The following is a 27,199-nucleotide window of genomic DNA, read 5'->3' as shown; positions in this document are numbered from 1 at the left end:
TATGGGATGTGTTCATGTTTATGGGATGTGTTCATGTCTGTGGGTGTATGGGATGTGTTCATGTTTATGGGTGTATGGGATGTGTACATGTCTGGGTGTATGGGATGTGTTCATGTTTATGAGTATATGGGATGTGTTCATGTTTATGTGTGTATGGGATGTGTTCATGTTTATGGGATGTGTTCATGTCTGTGGGTGTATGGGATGTGTTCATGTCTGTGGGTGTATGGGATGTGTTCATGTTTATGGGTGTATGGGATGTGTTCATCTCTCCCTCCCTCCCTCCCAATCTTCCATCCCTCCTTCCATCCCTCCAGGCATCCCTCTCTCCCTCCCTCCATCCTTCTCTCCCTCATCTCTCCCTCCCTCCATCCCTCTCTCCCTCCCTCCATCCCTCTCTCCCTCCTTCCATCCCTTTCTCCCTCCATCCCTCCCTCCCTCCAACCCTCTCTCTCTCCCTCCTTCTCTCCCTCCATCTATCCGTACATACTCCAGATCACACTGTGACTAATAAATGGGAGCTGCTGAGTTCTGCTTTGTTTAATCTGACTTCACAAAACATAGGCTCTTTACATTAAACTGTGTGTTTCTCCTCTTCCTGTCCCTCTCCGCTGAACGTACATAAATATACATTGGGTGCCTATAGCTGCACGCCACTGGTCATATGCATACGGGCGTAAGTCTTCGTCATAGTGGCGGTTGTACTATCTGTAGGTAACCCTCATGGTCATTCCCTTAGTCCAGGGTTTCCCAAACTCAGTCCTCTGGACCCCAGGGGGTGCAGGTTTTGGTTTTAGCCCCTAACACTACACAGCTGATTCTAATAATCAACTAATCATAGATCTTTAATTATTTCAATCAGCTGTGTAGTGGTAGGGCTAAAACCAAAACCTGCACCCCTTGGGGTCAGAGGACCGAGTTTGGAAAATGCTTCCTTTGTCCCTAGGTTGTACATAACAAAGGTTAAGACAAGAGGATAGTAGTATCCCACAACTATTATCCCACAACTCTTTGAAAAATGTTGAAGAATTCTAAACAATGGGTTCAGCAATGCTAGTTAGCGTCGACGCTAGTCCCATTAATATATAAAAAAAAATTCAAAAGCTTTCTTGTGGAATTATTTTTATTCTAACCTGGGTATCTTCAACCTAGATCAGTCCCAGGATGCTAGCTAGCCTAGCTAGTAACTTGTAGTGGCAAATATGGTAGCATAGCGCTAGCATGACTAACTATAGATGCTAGTTAACCTAGCTTGTAGCGGTAAATACGGTAGCATAGCGCTAGCATGACTAACTAAAGATGCTAGTTAGTCTAGCTAGTAACTTGTAGCGGCAGATACGGTAGCATAGTGCTAGCATTTCTAACAAACGATGCTAGCTAGTAGCTGCAGTTATATGTACTGTCAGTGAATATACACTTTGGACAGTGCAGAAAAACATTTTAATTTGTCTTTATAGTCCAGCATTTTGGTTTTGAGGTCAAATTATTCATATGATTGGACAGTACAGAATGCCATCTTTTTATTTAAGGTTATTTTCATATACACTACCAGTCCAAAGTTTTAGAACACCTACTCATTCAAGGGTTTTTCTTTATTTTTACTATTTCCTACATTGTAGAATAATAGTCAAGACATCAAAACTATGAAATAACACATATGGAATCATGTAGTAACCAAAAAAGTGTTAAACAAATCAAAATATATGTTATATTTGAGATTCTTCAAATAGCCACCCTTTGCCTTCATGACAGCTTTGCACACTTTTGACCAGTAGTGTATATATTTTTATTTATTTCAATGTAACCTTTGTTTAACTACGTAAGTCAGTTAAGAATAAATTATTGTATACAGTTGAAGTCGGAAGTTTACATACACCTTAGCCAAATACATTTAAACTCAGTTTTTCACAATTCCTGACATTTAATCCTAGTAAAAATTCCCTGTCTTAGGTCAGTTAGGATCACCACTTTATTTTAAGAATGTGAAATGTCAGAATAATAGTAGAGTGATTTATTTCAGCTTTTATTTTTTTCATCCACATTCCCAGTGGGTCAGAAGTTTAAATACACTCAATTAGTATTTGGTAGCATTGCCTTTAAATTGTTTAACTTGGGTCAGACGCTTCGTGGAGCCTTCCACAAGCTTCCCACAATAAATTGGGTGAATTTTGTCCCATTCCTCCTGACAGAGCTGGTGTAACTGAGTCAGGTTTGTAGGCCTCCTTGCTCGAACACGCTTTTTCAGTTCTACCCACAAATGTTCTATAGGATTGAGGTCAGGGCTTTGTGATGGCACTCCAATACCTTGACTTTGTTGTCCTTAAGCCATTTTGCCATAACTTTAGAAGTATGCTTGGGGTCATTGTCCACTTGGAAGACCCATTTGCAACCAAGCTTAAACTTCCTGTAACGGTTGTCGTCGGGAATGGAGGACCAAAACGCAGCGGGTTGTATACTCATCTTCTTTTAATAGGATTAAGAAGGAAAACCAAACAAACACGTATACAAAAATCACAAAAAAGAACGAAGAACTCACGAACAACAAAACAGTCTTGTCAGGCTCACACAGGCAAAACAAGAAACAATCTCCCACAAACACTAAACCAAACACATACCCATATATAGGACTCCCAATCAGAGGCAACGAGAAAACACCTGCCTCCAATTGGGAGTCCAACCCCAATAAACCAGACATAGAAATACCAGAGACCACATAGAAATACAAACATAGAACATTACCCAAAAACCCAGAAATAATAAATCAAACGCCCTACTAAATAAACCACCACCCCGAACCACATAAAACAAATACCCTCTGCCACGTCCTGACCAAACTACAATAACAAATAACCCTTATACTGGTCAGGACGTGACACATCCTGACTGATGTCTTGAGATGTTGCTTCAATATATCCACATAATTTTATTTCCTCATGATGCCATCTATTTTGTGAAGTGCACCAGTCCGTCCTGCAGCTATGCACCCCCACAACATGATGCTGCCATCCCCGTGCTTCACGGTTGCGATGGTTTTCTTCGGCTTGCAAGCCTCCCCCTTTTTCCTCCAAACATAACGATGGTCATTATGGCAAACAGTTCTATTTTTGTTTCAGCAGACCAGAGGACATTTCTCCAAAAAGTACGATCTTTGTCCTCATGTGCAGTTGCAAACTGTAGTCTGGCTTTTTTATGGCGGTTTTGGAGCAGTGGCTTCTTCCTTGCTGAGCGGCCTTTCAGGTTATGTCAATATAGGACTCGTTTTACTATGGATATAGATACTTTTGTACCTGTTTTCTCCACCATCTTCACAAGGTCCTTTGCTGTTGTTCTGGGATTGATTTGCACTTTTCGCACCAAAGTACACTCATCTCTAGGAGACAGAATGCGTCTCCTTCCTGAGCAGTATGACGGCTGCGTGGTCCCATGGTGTTTATACTTGCGTACTATTGTTTGTACAGATGAACGTGGTACCTTCAGGCATTTGGAAATTGCTCCCAAGGCTGAAACAGACTTGTGGAGGTCTACAATTTATTGGCTGATTTCTTTTGATTTTCCCATGATGTCAAGCAAAGAGGCACTGAGTTTGAAGGCAGGCCTTGAAATACATCCACAGGTACACCTCCAATTGACTCAAATGATGTCAATTAGCCTATCAGAAGCTTCTAAAGCCATGATTACATTTTCTGGAATTTTCCAAGCTGTTTAAAGGCACAGTCAACTTGGTGTATGTAAACTTCTGACCCACTGGAATTGTGATACAGTGAATTATAAGTGAAATAATCTGTCTGTAAACAATTGTTGGAAAAATTACTTGTGTCATGCACAAAGTAGATGTCCTAACTCACTTGCCAAAACTATAGTTTGTTAATAAGAAATGTGTGGAGTGATTGAAAAATGAGTTTTAATGACTCCAACCTAAGTGTATGTAAACTTCTGACTTCAACTGTATCTGGTTTAGAAATGAGGGCACTATGTATCTAGTCGCCCCCTGCAGATACCTCTACTGTCTATGAATATACACTGCTCAAAAAAATAAAGGGAACACTTAACCAACACAATGTAACTCCAAGTCAATCACACTTCTGTGAATTCAAACTGTCCACTTAGGAAGCAACACTGATTGACAATACATTTCACATGCTGTTGTGCAAATGGAATAGACAACAGGTGGAAATTATAGGCAATTAGCTAGACACCCCCAATAAAGGAGTGGTTCGGCAGGTGGTGACCACAGACCACTTCTCAGTTCTTATGCTTCCTGGCTGATGTTTTGGTCACTTTTGAATGCTGGCGGTGCTTTCACTCTAGTGGTAGCATGAGACGGAGTCTACAACCCACACAAGTGGCTCAGGTAGTGCAGCTCATCCAGGATGGCACATCAATGCGAGCTGTGGCAAGAAGGTTTGCTGTGTCTGTCAGCGTAGTATCCAGAGCATGGAGGCGCTACCAGGAGACAGGCCAGTACATCAGGAGACGTGGAGGAGGCCGTAGGAGGGCAACAACCCAGCAGCAGGACCGCTACCTCCGCCTTTGTGCAAGGAGGAGCAGGAGGAGCACTGCCAGAGCCTTGCAAAATGACCTCCAGCAGGCCACAAATGTGCATGTGTCTGCTCAAACGGTCAGAAACAGACTCCATGAGGGTGGTATGAGGGCCCGACGTCCACAGGTGGGGGTTGTGCTTACAGCCCAACACCGTGCAGGACGTTTGGCATTTGCCAGAGAACACCAAGATTGGCAAATTCGCCACTGGCGCCCTGTGCTCTTCACAGATGAAAGCAGGTTCACACTGAGCACATGTGACAGACGTGACAGAGTCTGGAGACGCCGTGGAGAACGTTCTGCTGCCTGCAACATTCTCCAGCATGACCGGTTTGGCGGTGGGTCAGTCATGGTGTGGGGTGGCATTTCTTTGGGGGGCCGCACAGCCCTCCATGTGCTCGCCAGAGGTAGCCTGACTGCCATTAGGTACCGAGATGAGATCCTCAGACCCCTTGTGAGACCATATGCTGGTGCGGTTGGCCCAGGGTTCCTCCTAATGCAAGACAATGCTAGACCTCATGTGGCTGAAGTGTGTCAGCAGTTCCTGCAAGAGGAAGGCATTGATGCTGTGGACTGGCCCTCCCGTTCCCCAGACCTGAATCCAATTTAGCACATCTGGGACATCATGTCTCGCTCCATCCACCAACGCCACGTTGCACCACAGACTGTCCAGGAGTTGGCGGATGCTTTAGTCCAGGTCTGGGAGGAGATCCCTCAGGAGACCATCTGCCACCTCATCAGGAGCATGCCCAGGCGTTGTAGGGAGGTCATACAGGCACGTGGAGGCCCCACATACTACTGAGCCTCATTTCGACTTGTTTTAAGGACATTACATCAAAGTTGGATCAGCCTGTAGTGTGATTTTCCACTTTAATTTTGAGTGTGACTCCAAATCCAGACCTCCATGGGTTGATAAATTGGATTTCCATTGATTATTTTTGTGTGATTTTGTTGTCAGCACATTCAAATATGTAAAGAAAAAAGTATTTAATAAGATTATTTATTTCATTCAGATCTAGGATGTGTTGTTTAAGTGTTCCCTTTATTTTTTTGAGCAGTATATGTCTGCTTTTAGCCTTGACATATGTACTGAATAAAAATAGAAACGCAACGAAGTGTTAGTCCCATGTTTCATCAGTTGAAATAACTGATTCCAGATATTTTCCATTCGCACAAAAAGCATTTTTCTCTCTAATTTTGTGCACAAATTTGTTTGCAATCCTGTTAGTGAGCGTTTCTCATTTGCCAAGATAATTATCCACCTGACGTGTGGCATATCAAGAAGCTGATTAAACGGCATTATCATTACATAGGTGCACCTTGTGCTGGGGACAATAAAAGGCCACTCTAAAAATGTGCCGTTTTGTCATACAACACAATGCCACAATGTCTCAAGTTTTGAGGGAGCATGCAATTGGCATGCTGACTGTAGGAATGTCCACCAGAGCTTTTGCCAGAGAATTGAATGTTAATTTTTCTACCATAAGCCGCCTCCAACGTTGTTTTAGAGAATTTGGCAGTATGTCCAACCGGCCTTACGACCGCAGACCACGTGTAACCATGCCAGCCCAGGACCTCCACATCTGGCTTCTTCAGCTGCGGGACCGTCTGAGACCAGCCACCCGGACAGCTGATGAAACTCAGTGTTTCTCCCTGTAATAAATCCCTTTTGAGGGGAAAAACTCATTCTGATTGGCTGTGCCCCTGCCATGGCTGCGCCCCTGCCATGGCTGCGCCCCTGCCCAGTCATGTGAAATCCATAGATTAGGGCCTATTGAATTCATATCAGTTGACTGATTTCCTCATATGAACTTTAACTCAGTGAAACCGCTGAAGTTGTTGCTTGTTGTGTTTTTATATTTGTGTTCAGTACATGTGTGTATTAGCTGTGCTAGCAAGGCAAAGTGAACAGTGTTCTATTAATAGTGTATATGCATTCTCTTATTCTTAACATGTACAGTATGTGCTAACAATGACTTTGTGAATATATATGTGCTCTCTTAACCTTCTACATATGGCTAGGTATATTCAATATCAAACACACACACACACAGACACAGGACTGTGAATATATGTTGTCACTAAGCCCAGCGTTGCTACCCAAAGCTAACCCATCTATGTTCTGTCATATACAGGTAACTGCCAAAATAATGGAAACACTTGAGTAAATGAGGGATATAAAGTATATTGAAAACAGGTGTGGTTCCTGAGTTAATTAAGCAATTAACATCCCATCATGTATAAAAATGCTGGGCAGGCCATTATTTTGTCTACCATGGCTATGTCCCCTGTAGGATGACAATGCTCCCATCCACAGGACACGGGGGATCACTGAATGGTTTGATGAAAACGTTGTTTACCATATGCCATGGCCGTCTCAGTCACCAGATCTCAACCCAGTTAAGCACTTATAGGAGATTCTGGGGCATCGCCTGAGACAGTGTTTTCCAACACCATCAGCAAAACACCACATGATGGAATTCCTTGTGGAATAATGGTGTTGCATTCCTATATAGTTCCAGACACTTGTAGAATCTATGCCAAGGCACATTGAGGCTGTTCTGGCTCCTGGTGACCCACCGCCCTATTAAGACATTCTATGTTGGTGTTTCCTTTATTTTGGCAGTTACTTGTATATGTAGTCTCTTAGCCTTTACATTAATGTGCTGCCTAACACATATATATCCTCTCTGAATATATGTGAATATATGTAGTCTCTTAGCCTTTACATTAATGTGCTACCTAACACATATATATCCTCTCTGAATATATGTAGTCTCTTAGCCTTTACATTAATGTGCTGCCTAACACATATATATCCTCTCTGAATATATGTGAATATATGTAGTCTCTTAGCCTTTACATTAATGTGCTACCTAACACATATAACCTCTCTGAATATATGTAGTCTCTTAGCCTTCAACATATGATATTCTACTACCTAACCTAACACATATAACCTCTGTGAATATATGTGTGTATTGTATGTTTTCTCTCTGCTCACTGCTGTCCTCCCTTCCTGCTCTCTGGCCTGGTTGTTTTCAGAGATGGTAAACCAGCTCAATGCTCTCAGCTGCTTAGCCGGAGATCCTGAAGACTACTTCCTAAAGCTGGCTAGTAAAACACCAAGCAGCGCTCAGTCTCCCTCCCAAGGTCTTTCTGTTTTCAACTTTCAACCTTTTCTCTTTTTCTTTCTCACTCGTTCTCACTGTCTCGTTCTGTTGTTCTGTCCCTTTTTGTCTTGTTCTTTCTAACTCTCGTTTCTCTCTCTCCTGCTCTAGCTTGCTCTCTCTCTCTCTACTGCCCTAGCCCTCTCTCCCTCTACTGCCCTAGCCCTCTCTCCCTCTACTGCCCTAGCTCTCTCTCTACTGCCCTAGCCCTCTCTCCCTCTACTGCCCTAGCTCTCTCTCTACTGCCCTAGCCCTCTCTCCCTCTACTGCCCTAGCTCTCTCTCTACTGCCCTAGCCCTCTCTCCCTCTACTGCCCTAGCTCTCTCTCTACTGCCCTAGCCCTCTCTCCCTCTACTGCCCTAGCTCTCTCTCTACTGCCCTAGCCCTCTCTCCCTCTACTGCCCTAGCTCTCCCTCTACTGCCCTAGCTCTCCCTCTACTGCCCTAGCCCTCTCTCCCTCTACTGCCCTAGCTCTCCCTCTACTGCCCTAGCCCTCTCTCCCTCTACTGCCCTAGCTCTCTCTCTACTGCCCTAGCTCTCCCTCTACTGCCCTAGCTCTCTCTCTCTCTACTGCCCTAGCCCTCTCTCCCTCTACTGCCCTAGCTCTCCTTCTACTGCCCTAGCTCTCTCTCTGCTGCCCTAGCTCGCTCTCTACTGCCCTAGCCCTTACTCTCTACTGCCCTAGCTCTCTCTCTACTGCCCTAGCTCTCTCCTGCCCTAGCCCTTACTCTCTCCTGCCCTAGCCCTTACTATCTACTGCCCTAGCTCTTTCTCTCTACTGCCCTAGCCCTTACTCTCTACTGCCCTAGCTCTCTCTCTACTGGCCTATCCCTTACTCTCTACTGCCCTAGCTCTATCTCTACTGCCCTAGCTCTATCTCTACTGCCCTAGCTCTATACTGCCCTAGCTCTCTCTCTACTGCCCAAGCCCTTACTCTCTACTGCCCTAGCTCTCTCTCTACTGGCCTAGCCCTTACTCTCTACTGCCCTAGCTCTTTCTCTCTACTGCCCTAGCTGTCTTTCTACTGCCCTAGCTGTCTTTCTACTGCCCTAGCTCTCTCTCTCTACTGCCCTAGCACTCTCTCAACTGTTCTCTCTCTACTCCACTCTCTCTCTCTCTCTCTCTCTTCTGCCCTCTCTCGCTCTCTCTCTACTGCCCGCTCTCTCTCTACTGCCCTCTCTCGCTCTCTCTCTACTACCTTCTCTCGCTCTCTCTCTACTGCCCTGTCTCGTTCTCTACTGCCCTCTCTCGCTCTCTCTCTACTGCCCTCTCTCGCTCTCTCTCTACTGCCCTCTCGCTCTCTCTCTACTGCCCTCTCTCGCTCTCTCTCTACTGCTCTCTCTACTGCCCTGTCTCGTTCTCTACTGCCCTCTCTCGCTCTCTCTCTACTACCCTCTCTTGCTCTCTCTCTACTGCCCTCTCTCGCTCTCTCTCTACTGCCCTCTCTCTCTCTCTACTGCCCTCTCTCTCTCTCTACTGCCCTCTCTCTCTCTCTACTGCCCTCTCTCTCTCTCTACTGCCCCCTCTCTTGCTCGATCTCTACTGCCCCCTCTCTCTCTCTCTACTGCCCTCTCTCGCTCTCTCTCTACTGCCCTCTCTCGCTCTCTCTACTCCCTCTCTCGCTCTCTCTCTACTGCCCTCTCTCTCTCTACTGCCCTCTTTCGCTCTCTCTACTCCCTCTCTCGCTCTCTCTCTACTGCCCTCTCTCTCTACTGCCCTCTCTCGCTCTCTCTCTACTGCCCTCTCTCGCTCTCTCTACTCCCTCTCTCGCTCTCTCTCTACTGCCCTCTCTCTCTCTACTGCCCTCTCTCGCTCTCTCTACTCCCTCTCTCGCTCTCTCTCTACTGCCCTCTCTCTCTCTACTGCCCTCTCTCGCTCTCTCTCTACTGCCCTCTCTCGCTCTCTCTCTATTGCCCTCTCTCGCTCTCTCTCTACTGCCCTCTCTCGCTCTCTCTCTATTGCCCTCTCTCGCTCTCTCTCTACTACCCTCTCTCGCTCTCTCTCTATTGCCCTCTCTCGCTCTCTCTCTATTGCCCTCTCTCGCTCTCTCTCTACTGCCCTCTCTCTCTCTACTGCCCTCTCTCGCTCTCTCTCTATTGCCCTCTCTCGCTCTCTCTCTACTGCCCTCTCTCGCTCTCTCTCTATTGCCCTCTCTCGCTCTCTCTCTACTACCCTCTCTCGCTCTCTCTCTATTGCCCTCTCTCGCTCTCTCTCTACTGCCCTCTCTCTCTCTACTGCCCTCTCTCGCTCTCTCTCTACTGCCCTCTCTCGCTCTCTCTCTACTGCCCTCTCTCGCTCTCTCTCTACTGCCCCCTCTCTCTCTCTCTCTACTGCCCCCTCTCTCTCTCTCTTTCTACTGCCCTCTCTCTCTCTCTACTACCCCCCCCCTCTCTCTCTCTCTCTCTCTCTCTCTCTCTGTACCATTGGTGACGTGGTCGTGTTGCCTGGTGTTCCCGTGTTGTACTTCAGATTACGTTTAGTACATTGGTTGGTTTTCATTGGCTGTTTTTCTGTCCTTTTTCAGTTTGCCCTCTTGGTGTCCAAGCCCCTGAACCCTGAACCTCCCCCTTTTGTCTGCAATTTGTAGTGAACCAATGACCAGTCATATTCCTCGTCTATGGTGTTGCTTTGTCACCATAGAGAAAAGAACACACACATACACACACACAATGCTGCTGCCACTTGTGACAATGATGGCCTAATATGGCCCAGAATGCAGCAGGAGAAATACCACACCTTATCAGCTACTACCACTTCACTACGTATACACACACACACACACACACACCTACACACACACACTCTCTCACACACACGCTCGTCATCTCACTCACTCTGTGCATAGACTTTCTCACGCTCACATACCGCATTCAGAAGCACACACAGTTACCATTTTGTTTCTCACACACTGTTGAGACACGGACACACACACAACCTAGACAGGCATTGTTGTCTTGATGATGAAGAAGATGAATCTCTGAGCTCTGTAGCGACTCCCAGCCTGCACTAGTGGTTTCTCATGGCAACCCGGTTCCATCATTCTCTGTTGAATTCCACCGCTGGACTGCTACTGTAGTGAAACTGGACAGGGATGGACAGGCATTAACCAGTCACCTTTTACCAGAAGGAAGGAATACTTCTGGAAACCAAATGAACTTGAGTGGTTCACTCCAAAGTGCAGATTCTTTGTATCTTTTTATTTCTGGATGTTTGTCTTCATTTTTGACCCTTTCATCAGGGTTGGTTGTGAAGGTGTTTATCTCAACTCATTTTCTTTCGCTAGTTTGAACTATTTTCCTTTTTTTTGTTGTTAATTTGTTCTTTCGTTCCTGCATTGTTTTGGTTCCCATGGCGACAGAGCTGATCAGTAAGCTGAACTTCCTGGAGGAGGATCAGGACACGCCACCTGCCCTCTGCTCCAATCCCTTTGAAGATCCAGCTGATGATGTTGATGACCCCTCCCACCTGGAACACACCAATCACTTCAACCCGTTCGGTGACCCGGATGATGGTGGTAGGCATGACCTTTGACCTCTATCTCCCTGTTCTGTCTCTCTCTACCTCTACTTCCTGTCTCTCTCTGTCTATCTCTCTCTGTACTGTATGTCTACCTGTCTGTAAGGGATTAGGGGTTTTAGCAGTTTGATTTACACTGCATGGTCAAAAGTATGTGGACACCTGCTCGTTGAACATTCATTCCAAAATCAGGGGCATAAATATGGAACTGGTCCCCTCTTTGCTGCTATAACAGCCTCCACTCTTCTGGGAAGGCTTTCCACTAGATGTTGGAACAATGCTGCGGGGACTTGCTTCCATTCAGCCACAACAGCATTAGTGAGGTCGGGTACTGATGATAGCTCGCAGTCGGCGTTCCAATTCATCCCAAAAGGTGTTTGATGGGGTTGAGGTCAGGCTCTGTGCAGGCCAGTCAAGTTCTTCCACACCCATTTTGACAAACCATTTCTGTATGAACCTCACTTTGTGCACGGGGGCATTGTCATGCTGAAACAGGAAAGGGCCTTCCCCAAACTGTTGCCACAAAGTTGGAAGCACAGAATTGTCTAGAATGTCATTGTATGCTGTAGCGTTAAGATTTCCCTTCTCTGGAACTAAGGGGCCTGAACCATGAAAAACAGCCCCAGACCATTATTCTTCCTTCAGCAAACTTTACAGTTGGCACTATGCATTAGGACAGAGGTGTCCACATAATGTTGGTGTACATTATTATGGGGTCAACATCAAAGACTGATTTATTATCCTTTATGAGGTTTTATATTGTGTTTTCTATCCAAGTTTAATGACATAGTTGTTGAAAGATGTATTTTATTGTTCTGAGGTTGTTTATAAAGTGCCTGCCATACTAAATATTACCCTTTTGCTGCTGTCGAGATGTCAAGAAATGTCACGCAGCATTGTGAATCCTGTGTGTTTATGTATTCTGTCAGTAAAGCAGAAGACTGTCTGACAGACAGACAGCTAAGATAATATTGACCCGTCTCTCTCTCTCTCGCCCTCTCTCTCTCTCGCTGTCTCTCTCTTCTCTGTTTCTCTCTCTCTCTCTGTCTCTCTCTCTCTCTCTGTCTTTTTCTGTCTCTGTCTTTCTCTTTCTCTGTCTTATCCTCTCTCTTGTCTTTCTTTCTCTGTCTCTCTCTCGCTCGTCTCTCTCTCTCTCTCTCTCTCTCTCTCTCTCGCTGTCTCTCTCTCTTCTCTGTTTCTCTCTCTCGCTGTCTCTCTCTCTTCTCTGTTTCTCTCTCTCGCTGTCTCTCTCTCTTCTCTGTTTCTCTCTCTCGCTGTCTCTCTCTCTTCTCTGTTTCTCTCTCTCGCTGTCTCTCTCTCTTCTTTGTCTTTGTCTTTTTCTGTCTCTGTCTTTCTCTCTCTCTCTTATCCTCTCTCTGTCTTTCTCTCTCTGTCTTTCTCTCTCTGTCTTTCTCTCTCTCTCTTTCTCTCTCTGTCTCTGTCTCTCTGACCATATTAGACAGACATGACTCTCTGTCTCTCTGACCATAGTAGACAGACATGACTCTCTGTCTCTGTCTCTCTGACCATAGTAGACAGACATGACTCTCTGTCTCTGTCTCTCTGACCATAGTAGACAGACATGACTCTCTGTCTCTGTCTCTCTGACCATAGTAGACAGACATGACTCTCTGTCTCTGTCTCTCTGACCATAGTAGACAGACATGACTCTCTGTCTCTGTCTCTCTGACCATAGTAGACAGACATGACTCTCTGTCTCTGTCTCTCTGACCATATTAGACAGACATGACTCTCTGTCTCTGTCTCTCTGACCATAGTAGACAGACATGACTCTCTGTCTCTCTGACCATATTAGACAGACATGACTCTCTGTCTCTGTCTCTCTGACCATAGTAGACAGACATGACTCTCTGTCTCTGTCTCTCTGACCATATTAGACAGACATGACTCTCTGTCTCTCTCTCTCTGACCATAGTAGACAGACATGACTCTCTGTCTCTGTCTCTCTGACCATAGTAGACAGACATGACTCTCTGTCTCTGTCTCTCTGACCATAGTAGACAGACATGACTCTCTGTCTCTGTCTCTCTGACCATAGTAGACAGACATGACTCTCTGTCTCTGTCTCTCTGACCATAGTAGACAGACATGACTCTCTGTCTCTGTCTCTCTGACCATAGTAGACAGACATGACTCTCTGTCTCTGTCTCTCTGACCATAGTAGACAGACATGACTCTCTGTCTCTGTCTCTCTGACCATAGTAGACAGACATGACTCTCTGTCTCTGTCTCTCTGACCATAGTAGACAGACATGACTCTCTGTCTCTGTCTCTCTGACCATAGTAGACAGACATGACTCTCTGTCTCTGTCTCTCTGACCATAGTAGACAGACATGACTCTCTGTCTCTCTGACCATAGTAGACAGACATGACTCTCTGTCTCTCTGACCATAGTAGACAGACATGACTCTCTGTCTCTCTGACCATAGTAGACAGACATGACTCTCTGTCTCTGTCTCTCTGACCAAAGTAGACAGACATGACTCTCTGTCTCTGTCTCTCTGACCATAGTAGACAGACATGACTCTCTGTCTCTGTCTCTCTGACCATAGTAGACAGACATGACTCTCTGTCTCTGTCTCTTTCCTTCATCAGAGTGTGAGGAGGGTTCAGCCCTGAGTGACAAGCCTCTTGTTTTATCTTACAGGATGTTTATTTGTTTTAGCCTTGCCTTTAATCAGAACTAGTATATGTGTGTGTGTGTGTGTGTGTGTGTGTGTTTATATCTCTAACCTCCTCTGTCTTCCCCCCAGACACAGGGCCCCCCTCCCTCACCCTCCGACAGGACCCAGTGGCCTACTATGTCCAAGAACCCTCCAACCCCTTCGACGAAGACGAAGTCAACCCACACTCACACACAGAGTACAACCCGTTTGACGAGCCCGACCAGGACCCAGACCTTGTCCCAGACCCCGACCCCCAGGGGCCCCAGGTCCAGCAGCCGGAGGCTCCCAAACCCAGGGGGAGGAAGGGGGTCAGGCCAGTGGATATGAGCAAGTATCTGTATGCTGATACCAACGCACCACCAGAGGACCAACTGGATGAGTGAGTTACAGGGGGATGTGGGGGGGTTAAAGAGTGTGGGGGGGTCGGTGAGTGGGGGGGTTAAAGAGTGTGTGTGTCTGTGTGTGTGTGTGTGTGTGTGTGTGTGTGTGTGTGTGTGTGTGTGTGTGTGTGTGTGGGTGTTCAGACATTTGGGGATGATTACGGGGTTCAGTCATAAAGTGAATTTGTACTCTAGTGTGTGTCAGGGTTTCTGTTAGGAAAATGGGAAGATTTTAATTTCACGGCCATTTGAGAAATGTACTGGACCCATATATATTGGGTCACTCTCATTGGGTGCATAAGCCATTAGGCCGTCCACTCACAGTGCTCGGAACAACAGCCAATCACATTTAGATGACGGTAATTCATCTGAACAGAGCATTCAACTCATGTAATAAAGCAAACAATCAAATGTAGTTTTCAAACATTTGCCAAAATGCAATTTGTGTGAAAACAGCATTCTAAACAGAGCCCCTTCAAAAAGACTTCACCAGAAAGCTGGACCGAGCCACAGAGGAATAGAGGATCATTAGCTTCTTTTAAATAAAATAGTTGTGGATTGTTTCAGATCACAAGCCCGTTGGCCTATTTCAGAAGCTCGCAATTTGGGCAGCGTACATGGTCATAGGTCTAGCTAATTATTGAGTTGTGTCTGTCAGTGTAAAGCATCTAAAATATGTGTAAAGATAATGTGTCGTGTATAATTTAAAATGTTAAGATGGGAGGGGGGGGGGGTGAAGATATAGGCCAGTCTCTCTCCAGAATGGCTCAGCAGGGCAGGTGTGTGTGGTGAAGATATAGGCCAGTCTCTCTCCAGAATGGCTCAGCAGGGCAGGTGTGTGTGGTGAAGATATAGGCCAGTCTCTCTCCAGAATGGCTCAGCAGGGCAGGTGTGTGTGGTGAAGATATAGGCCAGTCTCTCTCCAGAATGGCTCAGCAGGGCAGGTGTGTGTGGTGAAGATATAGGCCAGTCTCTCTCCAGAATGGCTCAGCAGGGCAGGTGTGTGTGGTGAAGATATAGGCCAGTCTCTCTCCAGAATGGCTCAGCAGGGCAGGTGTGTGTGGTGAAGATATAGGCCAATCTCTCTCCAGAATGGCTCAGCTGTCTCCCGCCAGTTCATGGCATTCATTGTGTGAATTGTTTGCCTTTTTATTGTTTATTTGTATCAATTCTTCATTACATATGTCACCAGTAGTAAATGTACCATTAATCCCCATCATTTGGTTAGTTAATTTTCTGTAAATGCGTCTATTAATTACAGTAATTTACAGTTCTCATTCTCGGAGTGGGAACATTGTTTGCAGAGTTCACAACCTGTTACACTTGTGAGAAACAAGATTGGGTTGATTTAATAACCATTATTTATGAGATTTGTACATTTGTTTTTCGTTGTCTTTTGTTTGGGGTTCTCCATGTGAGGAAACGGGTACACGTCTGCTTTCTCTGTCCTGATAATGTTGAGGAAGCGCACGCATGCCTGAGCCCGTAGAGAAGTACCTGGCCTGCTGCACGGAAATGTAGGAAAGTGTTTTTTTTTTTTAACAATGATAATATATTGAAACTACAGTTCCTCACAGTAAGCTATTTGAAACATCTTTCCACCAATCTCCCCCTCTAATCACCAATCCTCGGTGTGAAAGAGCAGTGGAAGTTATAGTCCTGCTGCAGCAGCATAGGCTGTGAGTTCCATGTGCTAATTTCATTAGCCGCCAATGGATCACGGTGTATCAATGTGTCCATATGACAGAGGCTGGTGATCTTGACTTTTAACATTTTAGATTTCAAGCATTTTAATTGACATTTTTTCTGATTAACCACGTGACAATGATTTTGAGAAACGAGAAGATTATTATTGAAATGAAACACGAAAATGCGCATATGAAAATCGGAACGGTAGAAATGGTAAGATACATTTGAAGCTTCGCCAAACTTGAAACTCACGCTCTGCCTATGAATCTTTATAAAATATTTGCCTCCACGTTTCCACGGTCAGATTCTGCGTACAGGCTACTTTGAAGCAAGACATGCTTCATAATATGAAATTAAACATTCAGGTTTCAAACAATGAGGTATTTTCAAAGTGCATACTGCCTCCAGCTCACATTGTGGAGGAAGCGCTCAGAGCCTCATAGCCTGTTGCACTTGAATGGTGAATGGGAGGCACGCTTCAACTGCCAGTTGAGAAATAAAAATAGCTATTTTTAATCGTGCACCAAAACTGTGTTTAACATGTGATTGCATTTAGCATTTTGGCGCAATGAATGGGCTTATTAAAAGCATGTTTTACTCCAGCAGCAACCAGCTGAGGAGATGCAGGAGAAATCCCCCTCAAAATAGTCTCTGAATGCTGTGCGTGTGTGATAGTTGTGTTGGATAAATAAGATACATGATGACCAATGAAAATACACACAGGCCAATTTAATTCCGCTAAATTATGCAAATGACCTATAGACTGATAAGCATGACGGTATATGTATTTCCGTCAGATTAATAAAACACTATGGGATTTTCTTTCTTCTCCTGGTCATTTCGGCCGGCAAAATTTTTATTTATCGGCAAAAAAAAGGGACAAAAGCAGTCAATTGCCAGCTAACGGAAACCCTGGTGTGTGTATCTGTGTTTATCTTCGTGTGTGTGTTTGCGAGTTACACAAGGGCCCTCCAACCCTGAGACACAGAGTGACTTGGGAGCTCTTTCAGAAACAAGGACTCTGTTGTTCCCTGCATTCTTTCTGCTTGTCTGCCCCCTCTATCCCCCTCACCTCTGTCCTCCATCCCTCTTCACCCCCTCTCACTACAAAATACTGCCTCATGACTCCTTGTCAAACAGCAATTTATAATTAGTTAAACCTTCCATTTTGGTGAGTTGTGGAGGTGGGGTACAGTTCTCTTGGGTAAACTCTCAAATTAAACTTGGAAATAATACGATAAGCCGATCTTTCCTATTCAGTTTGGGTTGAGGGGATATTTGCTACGGTGCCCCTTTAACTTTGTCAAAACCCTAGAATACTCAGCAAAATACTCATCCCCCTCGCTAACATTCCTCCTCCCATCCCCCTCGCTAACATTCCTCCTCCCATCCCCCTCGCTAACATTCCTCCTCCCATCCCCCTCGCTAACATTCCTCCTCCCACCCCCCTCGCTAACAATCCTCCTCCCACCCCCCTCGCTAACAATCCTCCTCCCAACCCCCTCGCTAACAATCCTCCTCCCATCCCCCTCGCTAACAATCCTCCTCCCAACCCCCTCGCTAACAATCCTCCTCCCATCCCCCTCGCTAACAATCCTCCTCCCAACCCCCTCGCTAACAATCCTCCTCCTAACCCCCTCGCTAACATTCCTCCTCCCATCCCTCTCGCTAACATTCCTCCTCCCACCCCCTCGCTAACATTCCACCTCCCACCCCCCTCGCTAACAATCCTCCTCCCAACCCCTCGCTAACAATCCTCCTCCCATCCCCCTCGCTAACAATCCTCCTCCCAACCCCCTCGCTAACAATCCTCCTCCCATCCCCCTCGCTAACATTCCTCATCCCATCCCCCTCGCTAACATTCCTCCTCCCATCCCCCTCGCTAACATTCCTCCTCCCATCCCCCTCGCTAACATTCCTCCTCCCACCCCCTCGCTAACATTCCTCCTCCCACCCCCTCGCTAACATTCCTCCTCCCATCCTCCTCGCTAACATTCCTCCTCCCATCCCCCTCGCTAACATTCCTCCTCCCAACCCCCTCGCTAACATTCCTCCTCCCACCCCCTCGCTAACATGTCTCCTCCCATCCCCCTCGCTAACATTCCTCCTCCCAACCCCCCTCGCTAACAATCCTCCTCCCAACCCCCTCGCTAACATTTCTCCTCCCAACCCCCTCGCTAACATTCCTCCTCCCATCCCCCTCGCTAACATATCTCCTCCCACCCCCTCGCTAACATTCCTCCTCCCACCCCCACGCTAACATTCCTCCTCCCACTGCCCCACGCTAACATTCCTCCTCCCACCCCCTCGCTAACATTCCTCCTCCCACCCCCCTCGCTAACATTCCTCCTCCCACCCCCTCGCTAACATTCCTCCTCCCACCCCCCCACGCTAACATTCCTCCTCCCACCCCCCTCGCTAACATTCCTCCTCCCACCCCCTCGCTAACATTCCTCCTCCCACCCCCTCGCTAACATTCCTCCTCCCACCCCCCACGCTAACATTCTTCCTCCCACCCCCCACGCTAACATTCCTCCTCCCACCCCCCACGCTAACATTCCTCCTCCCACCCCCTCGCTAACATTCCTCCTCCCACCCCCTCACAGGCCACTCCTAGGTTATTGAGTCCACCATGTTTTTTGTTGTTGTCCCAGGCAACATCCCAAATGGCACCCTATTAACTACTTAGTGCAATACTTTCATGTAGTGTTTATATAGACAATATGGTGGCATTTGGGACTTTTGTTTTGACTGGGGCTGTGGAGGGAGAGAGAGAGAGAGCTCAGTGTTTTGACTGGGGCTGTGGAGGGAGAGAGCTCAGTGTTTTGACTGGGGCTGTGGAGAGGGAGGGAGAGAGAGAGAGCTCAGTGTTTTGACTGGGGCTGTAGAGAGAGAGAGAGAGAGAGAGAGAGAGAGAGAGAGAGAGAGAGAGAGAGAGAGAGAGAGAGAGAGAGAGAGAGAGAGAGAGAGAGAGAGAGAGAGAGAGAGAGAGAGAGAGAGAGAGAGAGAGAGAGAGAGAGAGAGAGAGAGAGAGAGAGAGAGAGAGAGCTCAGTGTTTTGACTGGGGCTGTGGAGGGGGAGAGAGAGAGAGAGCTCAGTGTTTTGACTGGGGCCGTGGTGTATACCATTCTTCAATGGCGTGTTACATTGTCACATCTGAGTGTACCTTCAAATCCTCCTGTCCAAGCTAGGGACAGTGATGATCTGATAAGCAGCATCCTTCCTGGAAAGCTTGGAAGTTGTGCCTAATAATAACCAACCTAAAGCTATTTATGCACCTAGCAAGCTAACATGGCACTCTGTCAGGTAGTAAGCTATAGTTACCCATAGCTGCCTGGCTAGCTTTATCGTTTGGTTATTTGTTCCAATACATTTTAAAATTCCGCCCAAAAATGTGTTTTAGCTCGCTAGCTACATTTAAAGGATCCTCACGATGAGTCTGAGACACTTTGAGCATCATATTCCCATTTGCCACCTCTAAAATGAATGTTGTCTATATATATTTGTTAGCTAGCTAGCATACAAGAGTAGTACTTTTCTCTCGCATGCCTGGGGCGGCAGGTAGCCTAGTCGTTAGAGCGTTGGACTATTAACCGAAAGGTTGCAAGATCGAATCCCCGAGCTGACAAGGTAAAAATCTGTCGTTCTGCCCCTGAACAAGGCAGTTAACCCACTGTTCCTAGGCTGTCATTGTAAATAAGAATTTGTTCTTAACTGACTTGCCTAGTTAAATAAAGGTAAAATAAAAAAATGCAGTCACATTGATTAAATTGGACACTTCGCGGCCACCGCAGTTTGACACGTGACTACAGTTTGCATTGAATTGTGGGTCATAACAACCCCGCGAGTGATAGTAGTTCACTTGCTCCCTCGAGCTAAATCGGGGGGGGGGGTGTGTGTGTGTAACGTTTGTGAATTGGACCACCACTTAAGATAGCAATCAAACTGCATCCGGTTTCAACAGGGATCCCCTGAGGGAAAGTGGCTGGGCTGAGGGGGGTAAAAATTACACGATTGGACTGCAGCCTGGGTCTTTTCACATGTCTTTTAGCCAAGGCAGGTCTGTCAAAGATGAATGCCACACCCTCTATGGCTCTGCTTTTCTCTCCTCCTTTCTCCTCTGATCTCTTGGCCGGGGTTAGATACACACTGAGTGTTGAATGAGTGACGTGGAGCGGTGTAGCCTGTTTCAACCCTGCGGGCTGGCTGACCTGTGTATTGATAAGATCCTGTGTGTGTGTGTGTGTGTGTGTGTGTGTGTCTGTCAGTGCCCAGCATGGCAGTTGGGATATGAGGTCACTCAGAGCTGACCTCAGAGCACCTGTGTCCTGTGTTAGCCAACCATCCGTTTAACTCACCGTTGTGTGTGTACTTTTGACTTACTGCTAGCCGTGTGGTTCTGTGGTACTGCTAGCCGTGTTGTGGTTCTGTGGTACTGCTAGCCGTGTTGTGGTTCTGTGGTACTGCTAGCCGTGTTGTGGTTCTGTGGTACTGCTAGCCGTGTTGTGTGTTAGCCAACCATCCGTTTAACTCACCGTTGTGTGTGTACTTTTGACTTACTGCTAGCCGTGTGGTTCTGTGGTACTGCTAGCCGTGTTGTGGTTCTGTGGTATTGCTAGCCGTGTTGTGGTTCTGTGGTACTGCTAGCCGTGTTGTGGTTCTGAGGTACTGCTAGCCGTGTGATGGTTCTGTGGTACTGCTAGCCGTGTTGTGGTTCTGAGGTACTGCTAGCCGTGTTGTGGTTCTGAGGTGCTGCTAGCCGTGTTGTGGTTCTGAGGTGCTGCTAGCCGTGTTATGGTTCTGAGGTACTGCTAGCCGTGTGGTGGTTCTGAGGTGCTGCTAGCCGTGTTGTGGTTCTGAGGTACTGCTAGCCATGTTGTGGTTCTGTGGTAATACTAGCCGTGTTGTGGTTCTGAGGTACTGCTAGCCGTGTTGTGGTTCTGCGGTAATACTAGCCGTGTTGTGGTTCTGAGGTACTGCTAGCCGTGTTGTGGTTCTGAGGTACTGCTAGCCGTGTTGTGGTTCTGTGGTAATACTAGCCGTGTTGTGGTTCTGAGGTACTGCTAGCCGTGTTGTGGTTCTGAGGTACTGCTAGCCGTGTTGTGGTTCTGTGGTACTGCTAGCCGTGTTGTGGATCTGAGGTACTGCTAGACGTGTTGTGGATCTGAGGTACTGCTAGACGTGTTGTGGTTCTGAGGTACTGCTAGCCGTGTTGTGGTTCTGTGGTACTGCTAGCCGTGTTGTGGTTCTGTGGTACTGCTAGCCGTGTTGTGGATCTGAGGTACTGCTAGCCGTGTTGTGGTTCTGAGGTACTGCTAGACGTGTTGTGGTTCTGTGGTACTGCTAGCCGTGTTGTGGATCTGAGGTACTGCTAGACGTGTTGTGGTTCTGAGGTACTGCTAGCCGTGTTGTGGTTCTGAGGTACTGCTAGCCGTGTTGTGGTTCTGAGGTACTGCTAGACGTGTTGTGGTTCTGTGGTACTGCTAGCCGTGTTGTGGATCTGAGGTACTGCTAGCCGTGTTGTGGTTCTGAGGTACTGCTAGCCGTGTTGTGGTTCTGTGGTACTGCTAGCCGTGTTGTGGTTCTGTGGTACTGCTAGCCGTGTTGTGGATCTGAGGTACTGCTAGCCGTGTTGTGGTTCTGAGGTACTGCTAGACGTGTTGTGGTTCTGAGGTACTGCTAGCCGTGTTGTGGTTCTGAGGTACTGCTAGCCGTGTTGTGGTTCTGTGGTACTGCTAGCCGTGTTGTGGTTCTGTGGTACTGCTAGCCGTGTTGTGGTTCTGTGGTACTGCTAGACGTGTTGTGGTTCTAAGGTACTGCTAGACGTGTTGTGGTTCTGTGGTACCTGGTCAGCTATTTTAGTGTTGAATGTGTGTTCCTAAGTAAAGGTAGTGTTTTTGACTGTACTTTTGTTTATGTGTATCTCTGTGTTGTTGTTTCTGTCGCACTGCTTTGCTTTATCTTGGCCAGGTCGCAGTTGTAAATGACAACGTGTTCTCAACTGTCCTACCTGGTTAAATAAAGGTGAAATAAATTACATTAAAAAACAGAAGCGTTTTAGAGGATGTAAAGTTATACAATGGCTGTAAAATTCCATTATGTTAGAATCTTTTAATATGCCATGTCTCTCTCCTCTCTCTCCTCTTTCCCCCATGCCCTCTCTCTTGCTCTCTCCCTCGTTCCCCCTCACCCCTCCCTCACTTCCTCTCTCCCCTCCCTCCCTCACTTCCTCTCTTTCCTCTCCCTCCTTCTCTCTCCCTCACTCTTTCCCCATGCTCTCTCCCTTGCTCTCTCCCTCTCCCCTCCCTCGCTCCCTCTCTACCCTCACTCCCTCTCTTCCCTCTCTTTCCCTCACTCCCTCTCTCCCCTCCCTCACTCCGTCTTCCCCCCTCCGTCTCCCCCTCTCCTTCAGATCCAACCCGTTCTACGAGCCTCGGACCTCCAGCCCATCCCTGCCCTCCGGGGGCCCCTCTCCAGACTTCAGTAATCAGAAGAGGAGAGCTCCGCTGCCTCCCAGACCTCCAGGTCCCAGCCCCTCGGCCCCCAACACCTCCAGGGAGGGTGCAGAGAGGGAGAGATTCATGCCCAGTGGACCCAGTGCCGTGGCAGCTGTGGTGGGGCGAGAGCTGGCCTTCTCCTCTCCTAAGGTAAGACTCTTTGAAGAGGGTAGTGGCACTAGAGCAGTGGTATTCAAGAAGTGTGTGTGTGTGTGTGTGTGTGTGTGTGTGTGTGTGTGTGTGTGTGTGTAGTTGTGTAGTTGTGTATGCATGTGCCTCCGTGTGTGTCCAGTCACCTCCAACCTCCTCATCTGAATATAGGTATTAGTTTATTGGGCCGTTTGTCTGTTTATTTATTTATTTAAATTCTTCATTTCTGCTAGTTGTAATTAAACGGCTGGTGGTCACACACACATGATGAGCCACCCCAGTGGCCGGGAGTGATTGGGTGGGGGGGTTTAAGTAGTCTATATGAGGTGCAGGGCAGAAAGCATATGAGGGGCTTAAACACATCGGCAGACTGATTACAGGGGGGTAAGAACCCCATCTGCCCCCGTAACCCCCCCGCGGACACACACACACCCTCTCTCCGTGGCTGGCTGTTGTAGTTGTGTAGGACAGGGTTGGTGCAGTAACAGTAATGGTGGTACTATGTAATTAAGGAAGGAGGCTTTATCAACCAGCTGCACAGCCGTGTGACTGTGGGTGAGGGGGTCTAAACAACTTTAATTACCCAGACTCAGTGGCCTGTGGTGGGCTGCACTCCGCCAAGGGCTGCCCCTGTCTTTAGAGCTCAGTGGAGGGAGAGAGGTGGGAGAGAGAAACAGAGGCTGTTGCAGGAGAGATATTCAGCGGAAAATGAGGCCCAGAGTTTAACATGTAGAGGTGGTGACAATAGGGTTTGGTTTCTGTAAATATTCTCACAGAGAAATACACACATACACATCCAAACACACACGGACCATGATGAGAAACTCCTACACACGTGTGTGTGTGTGTGTGTGTGTGTGTGTGTGTGTGTGTGTGTGTGTGTGTGTGTGTGTGTCCGTCCATCCATCCATACTTCGTTGTGGGGGGAGGGTCAACGCAACATATGTATGCATTTACAACTGTCCCTCAAGGGTCTGGAATATCCATCCTGTTTTACACACATCCCCAAACAGATTCCAATGTCCCGTTCTACGTCAGTTCTACATCAGTTCTACGTCAGTTCTACGTCAGTTCTATGTAGTAATATATCCTGATACTTTGGCCAAGGCTTAGCTTCAACTCACTTCTGGCTGCTGCAGAAATCATTTTTAAAGGGTTAGGAAGGACGTTGTTGGAGCAGTGTATTATTTAAGTCCGTCGTGTGGGTGGTGTGGGTGGTGTGGGTGGTGTGGGTGGTGTGGGTGGCGGTTGGTGACGTCCCGCTGGTTGGTTGGTGACGTCCCGCTGGTTGTCTGGTGACGTCCCGCTGGTTGGTTGGTGACGTCCCGCTGGTTGGCTGGTGACGTCCCGCTGGTTGGCTGGTGACGTCCCGCTGGTTGGCTGGTGACGTCCCGCTGGTTGTCTGGTGACGTCCCGCTGGTTGGTTGGTGACGTCCCGCTGGTTGGTTGGTGACGTCCCGCTGGTTGTCTGGTGACGTCCCGCTGGTTGTCTGGTGACGTCCCGCTGGTTGTCTGGTGACGTCCCGCTGGTTGTCTGGTGACGTCCCGCTGGTTGTCTGGTGACGTCCCGCTGGTTGTCTGGTGACGTCCCGCTGGTTGTCTGGTGACGTCCCGCTGGTTGTCTGGTGACGTCCCGCTGGTTGGCTGGTGACGTCCCGCTGGTTGTCTGGTGACGTCCCGCTGGTTGGCTGTTGACGTCCCGCTGGCAGCTGGTGACGTCCCGCTGGTTGTCTGGTGACGTCCCGCTGGTTGGCTGTTGACGTCCCGCTGGTTGTCTGGTGACGTCCCGCTGGTTGGCTGGTGACGTCCCGCTGGTTGTCTGGTGACGTCCCGCTGGTTGTCTGGTGACGTCCCGCTGGTTGTCTGGTGACGTCCCGCTGGTTGTCTGGTGACGTCCCGCTGGTTGGCTGGTGACGTCCCGCTGGTTGGCTGTTGACGTCCCGCTGGTTGGCTGGTGACGTCCCGCTGGTTGTCTGGTGACGCGTCCCGCTGGTTGTCTGGTGACGTCCCGCTGGTTGTCTGGTGACGTCCCGCTGGTTGGCTGGTGACGTCCCGCTGGTTGGTTGGTGACGTCCCGCTGGTTGTCTGGTGACGTCCCGCTGGTTGGCTGGTGACGTCCCGCTGGTTGGCTGGTGACGTCCCGCTGGTTGGTTGGTGACGTCCCGCTGGTTGGTTGGTGACGTCCCGCTGGTTGGCTGGTGACGTCCCGCTGGTTGGTTGGTGACGTCCCGCTGGTTGTCTGGTGACGTCCCGCTGGTTGTCTGGTGACGTCCCGCTGGTTGTCTGGTGACGTCCCGCTGGTTGGCTGGTGACGTCCCGCTGGTTGGTTGGTGACGTCCCGCTGGTTGTCTGGTGACGTCCCGCTGGTTGTCTGGTGACGTCCCGCTGGTTGGTTGGTGACGTCCCGCTGGTTGTCTGGTGACGTCCCGCTGGTTGGCTGGTGACGTCCCGCTGGTTGTCTGGTGACGTCCCGCTGGTTGGCTGGTGACGTCCCGCTGGTTGGTTGGTGACGTCCCGCTGGTTGTCTGGTGACGTCCCGCTGGTTGGTTGGTGACGCCCCGCTGGTTGGTTGGTGACGCCCCGCTGGTTGTCTGGTGACGTCCCGCTGGTTGGTTGGTGACGTCCCGCTGGTTGTCTGGTGACGTCCCGCTGGTTGTCTGGTGACGTCCCGCTGGTTGGCTGGTGACGTCCCGCTGGTTGGTTGGTGACGTCCCGCTGGTTGGTTGGTGACGTCCCGCTGGTTGTCTGGTGACGTCCCGCTGGTTGTCTGGTGACGTCCCGCTGGTTGTCTGGTGACGTCCCGCTGGTTGGTTGGTGACGTCCCGCTGGTTGTCTGGTGACGTCCCGCAGGTTGGTTGGTGACGTCCCGCTGGTTGGTTGGTGACGTCCCGCTGGTTGTCTGGTGACGTCCCGCTGGTTGGTTGGTGACGTCCCGCTGGTTGTCTGGTGACGTCCCGCTGGTTGGTTGGTGACGTCCCGCTGGTTGTCTGGTGACGTCCCGCTGGTTGGTTGGTGACGTCCCGCTGGTTGTCTGGTGACGTTCCGCTGGTTGGCTGTTGACGTCCCGCTGGTTGGTTGGTGACGTCCCGCTGGTTGGTTGGTGACGTCCCGCTGGTTGTCTGGTGACGTCCCGCTGGTTGTCTGGTGACGTCCCGCTGGTTGTCTGGTGACGTCCCGCTGGTTGTCTGGTGACGTCCCGCTGGTTGTCTGGTGACGTCCCGCTGGTTGTCTGGTGACGTCCCGCTGGTTGGCTGGTGACGTCCCGCTGGTTGGTTGGTGACGTCCCGCTGGTTGGTTGGTGACGTCCCGCTGGTTGTCTGGTGACGTCCCGCTGGTTGTCTGGTGACGTCCCGCTGGTTGTCTGGTGACGTCCCGCTGGTTGGTTGGTGACGCCCCGCTGGTTGTCTGGTGACGCCCCGCTGGTTGTCTGGTGACGTCCCGCTGGTTGGTTGGTGACGTCCCGCTGGTTGGTTGGTGACGTCCCGCTGGTTGGTTGGTGACGTCCCGCTGGTTGGTTGGTGACGTCCCGCTGGTTGTCTGGTGACGCCCCGCTGGTTGTCTGGTGACGTCCCGCTGGTTGTCTGGTGACGTCCCGCTGGTTGGTTGGTGACGTCCCGCTGGTTGTCTGGTGACGTCCCGCTGGTTGGTTGGTGACGCCCCGCTGGTTGTCTGGTGACGTCCCGCTGGTTGTCTGGTGACGTCCCGCTGGTTGGTTGGTGACGTCCCGCTGGTTGGTTGGTGACGTCCCGCTGGTTGTCTGGTGACGTTCCGCTGGTTGGCTGTTGACGTCCCGCTGGTTGGTTGGTGACGTCCCGCTGGTTGGTTGGTGACGTCCCGCTGGTTGTCTGGTGACGTCCCGCTGGTTGTCTGGTGACGTCCCGCTGGTTGTCTGGTGACGTCCCGCTGGGTGTCTGGTGACGTCCCGCTGGTTGGCTGGTGACGTCCCGCGGGTTGGTTGGTGACGTCCCGCTGGTTGGTTGGTGACGTCCCGCTGGTTGTCTGGTGACGTCCCGCTGGTTGTCTGGTGACGTCCCGCTGGTTGTCTGGTGACGTCCCGCTGGTTGTCTGGTGACGTCCCGCTGGTTGTCTGGTGACGTCCCGCTGGTTGTCTGGTGACGTCCCGCTGGTTGTCTGGTGACGTCCCGCTGGTTGGTTGGTGACGTCCCGCTGGTTGTCTGGTGACGTCCCGCTGGTTGTCTGGTGACGTCCCGCTGGTTGTCTGGTGACGTCCCGCTGGTTGTCTGGTGACGTCCCGCTGGTTGTCTGGTGACGTCCCGCTGGTTGGTTGGTGACGTCCCGCTGGTTGTCTGGTGACGTCCCGCTGGTTGGTTGGTGACGTCCCGCTGGTTGGCTGGTGACGTCCCGCTGGTTGGTTGGTGACGTCCCGCTGGTTGGTCTGGTGACGCCCCGCTGGTTGTCTGGTGACGTCCCGCTGGTTGGTTGGTGACGTCCCGCTGGTTGCCTGGTGACGTCCCGCTGGTTGGTTGGTGACGTCCCGCTGGTTGTCTGGTGACGTCCCGCTGGTTGGTTGGTGACGTCCCGCTGGTTGTCTGGTGACGTCCCGCTGGTT

General features: G+C 49.2%; 1 protein-coding gene across 5 annotated transcripts in view; it reads left to right on the top strand.

Annotated features, from left to right (window-relative positions):
* ehbp1 (EH domain binding protein 1) overlaps window positions 1–27,199 on the top strand; it is a 400,782-nt gene that overhangs the window by 116,901 nt on the left and 256,682 nt on the right. For 4 of the 5 annotated variants that reach the window (XM_045687320.1, XM_045687312.1, XM_045687289.1 and 1 more), the window contains exons 8-11: window positions 7,585–7,692; window positions 11,068–11,223; window positions 14,001–14,292; window positions 22,395–22,629. In XM_045687320.1, coding sequence (XP_045543276.1) covers window positions 7,585–7,692; window positions 11,068–11,223; window positions 14,001–14,292; window positions 22,395–22,629 — 791 coding nt within the window. The remainder of the gene's footprint in view (window positions 1–7,584; window positions 7,693–11,067; window positions 11,224–14,000; window positions 14,293–22,394; window positions 22,630–27,199) is intronic. The other variant, XM_045687294.1, reaches the window with a different exon arrangement.

Source organism: Salmo salar, chromosome ssa01 (assembly GCF_905237065.1).
Source record: "Salmo salar chromosome ssa01, Ssal_v3.1, whole genome shotgun sequence".
Lineage (NCBI taxonomy): Eukaryota > Metazoa > Chordata > Actinopteri > Salmoniformes > Salmonidae > Salmo > Salmo salar.
The sequence above is the reverse complement of the archived record's forward strand: the minus strand, read 5'-3'. Positions and strand labels throughout refer to the sequence as shown.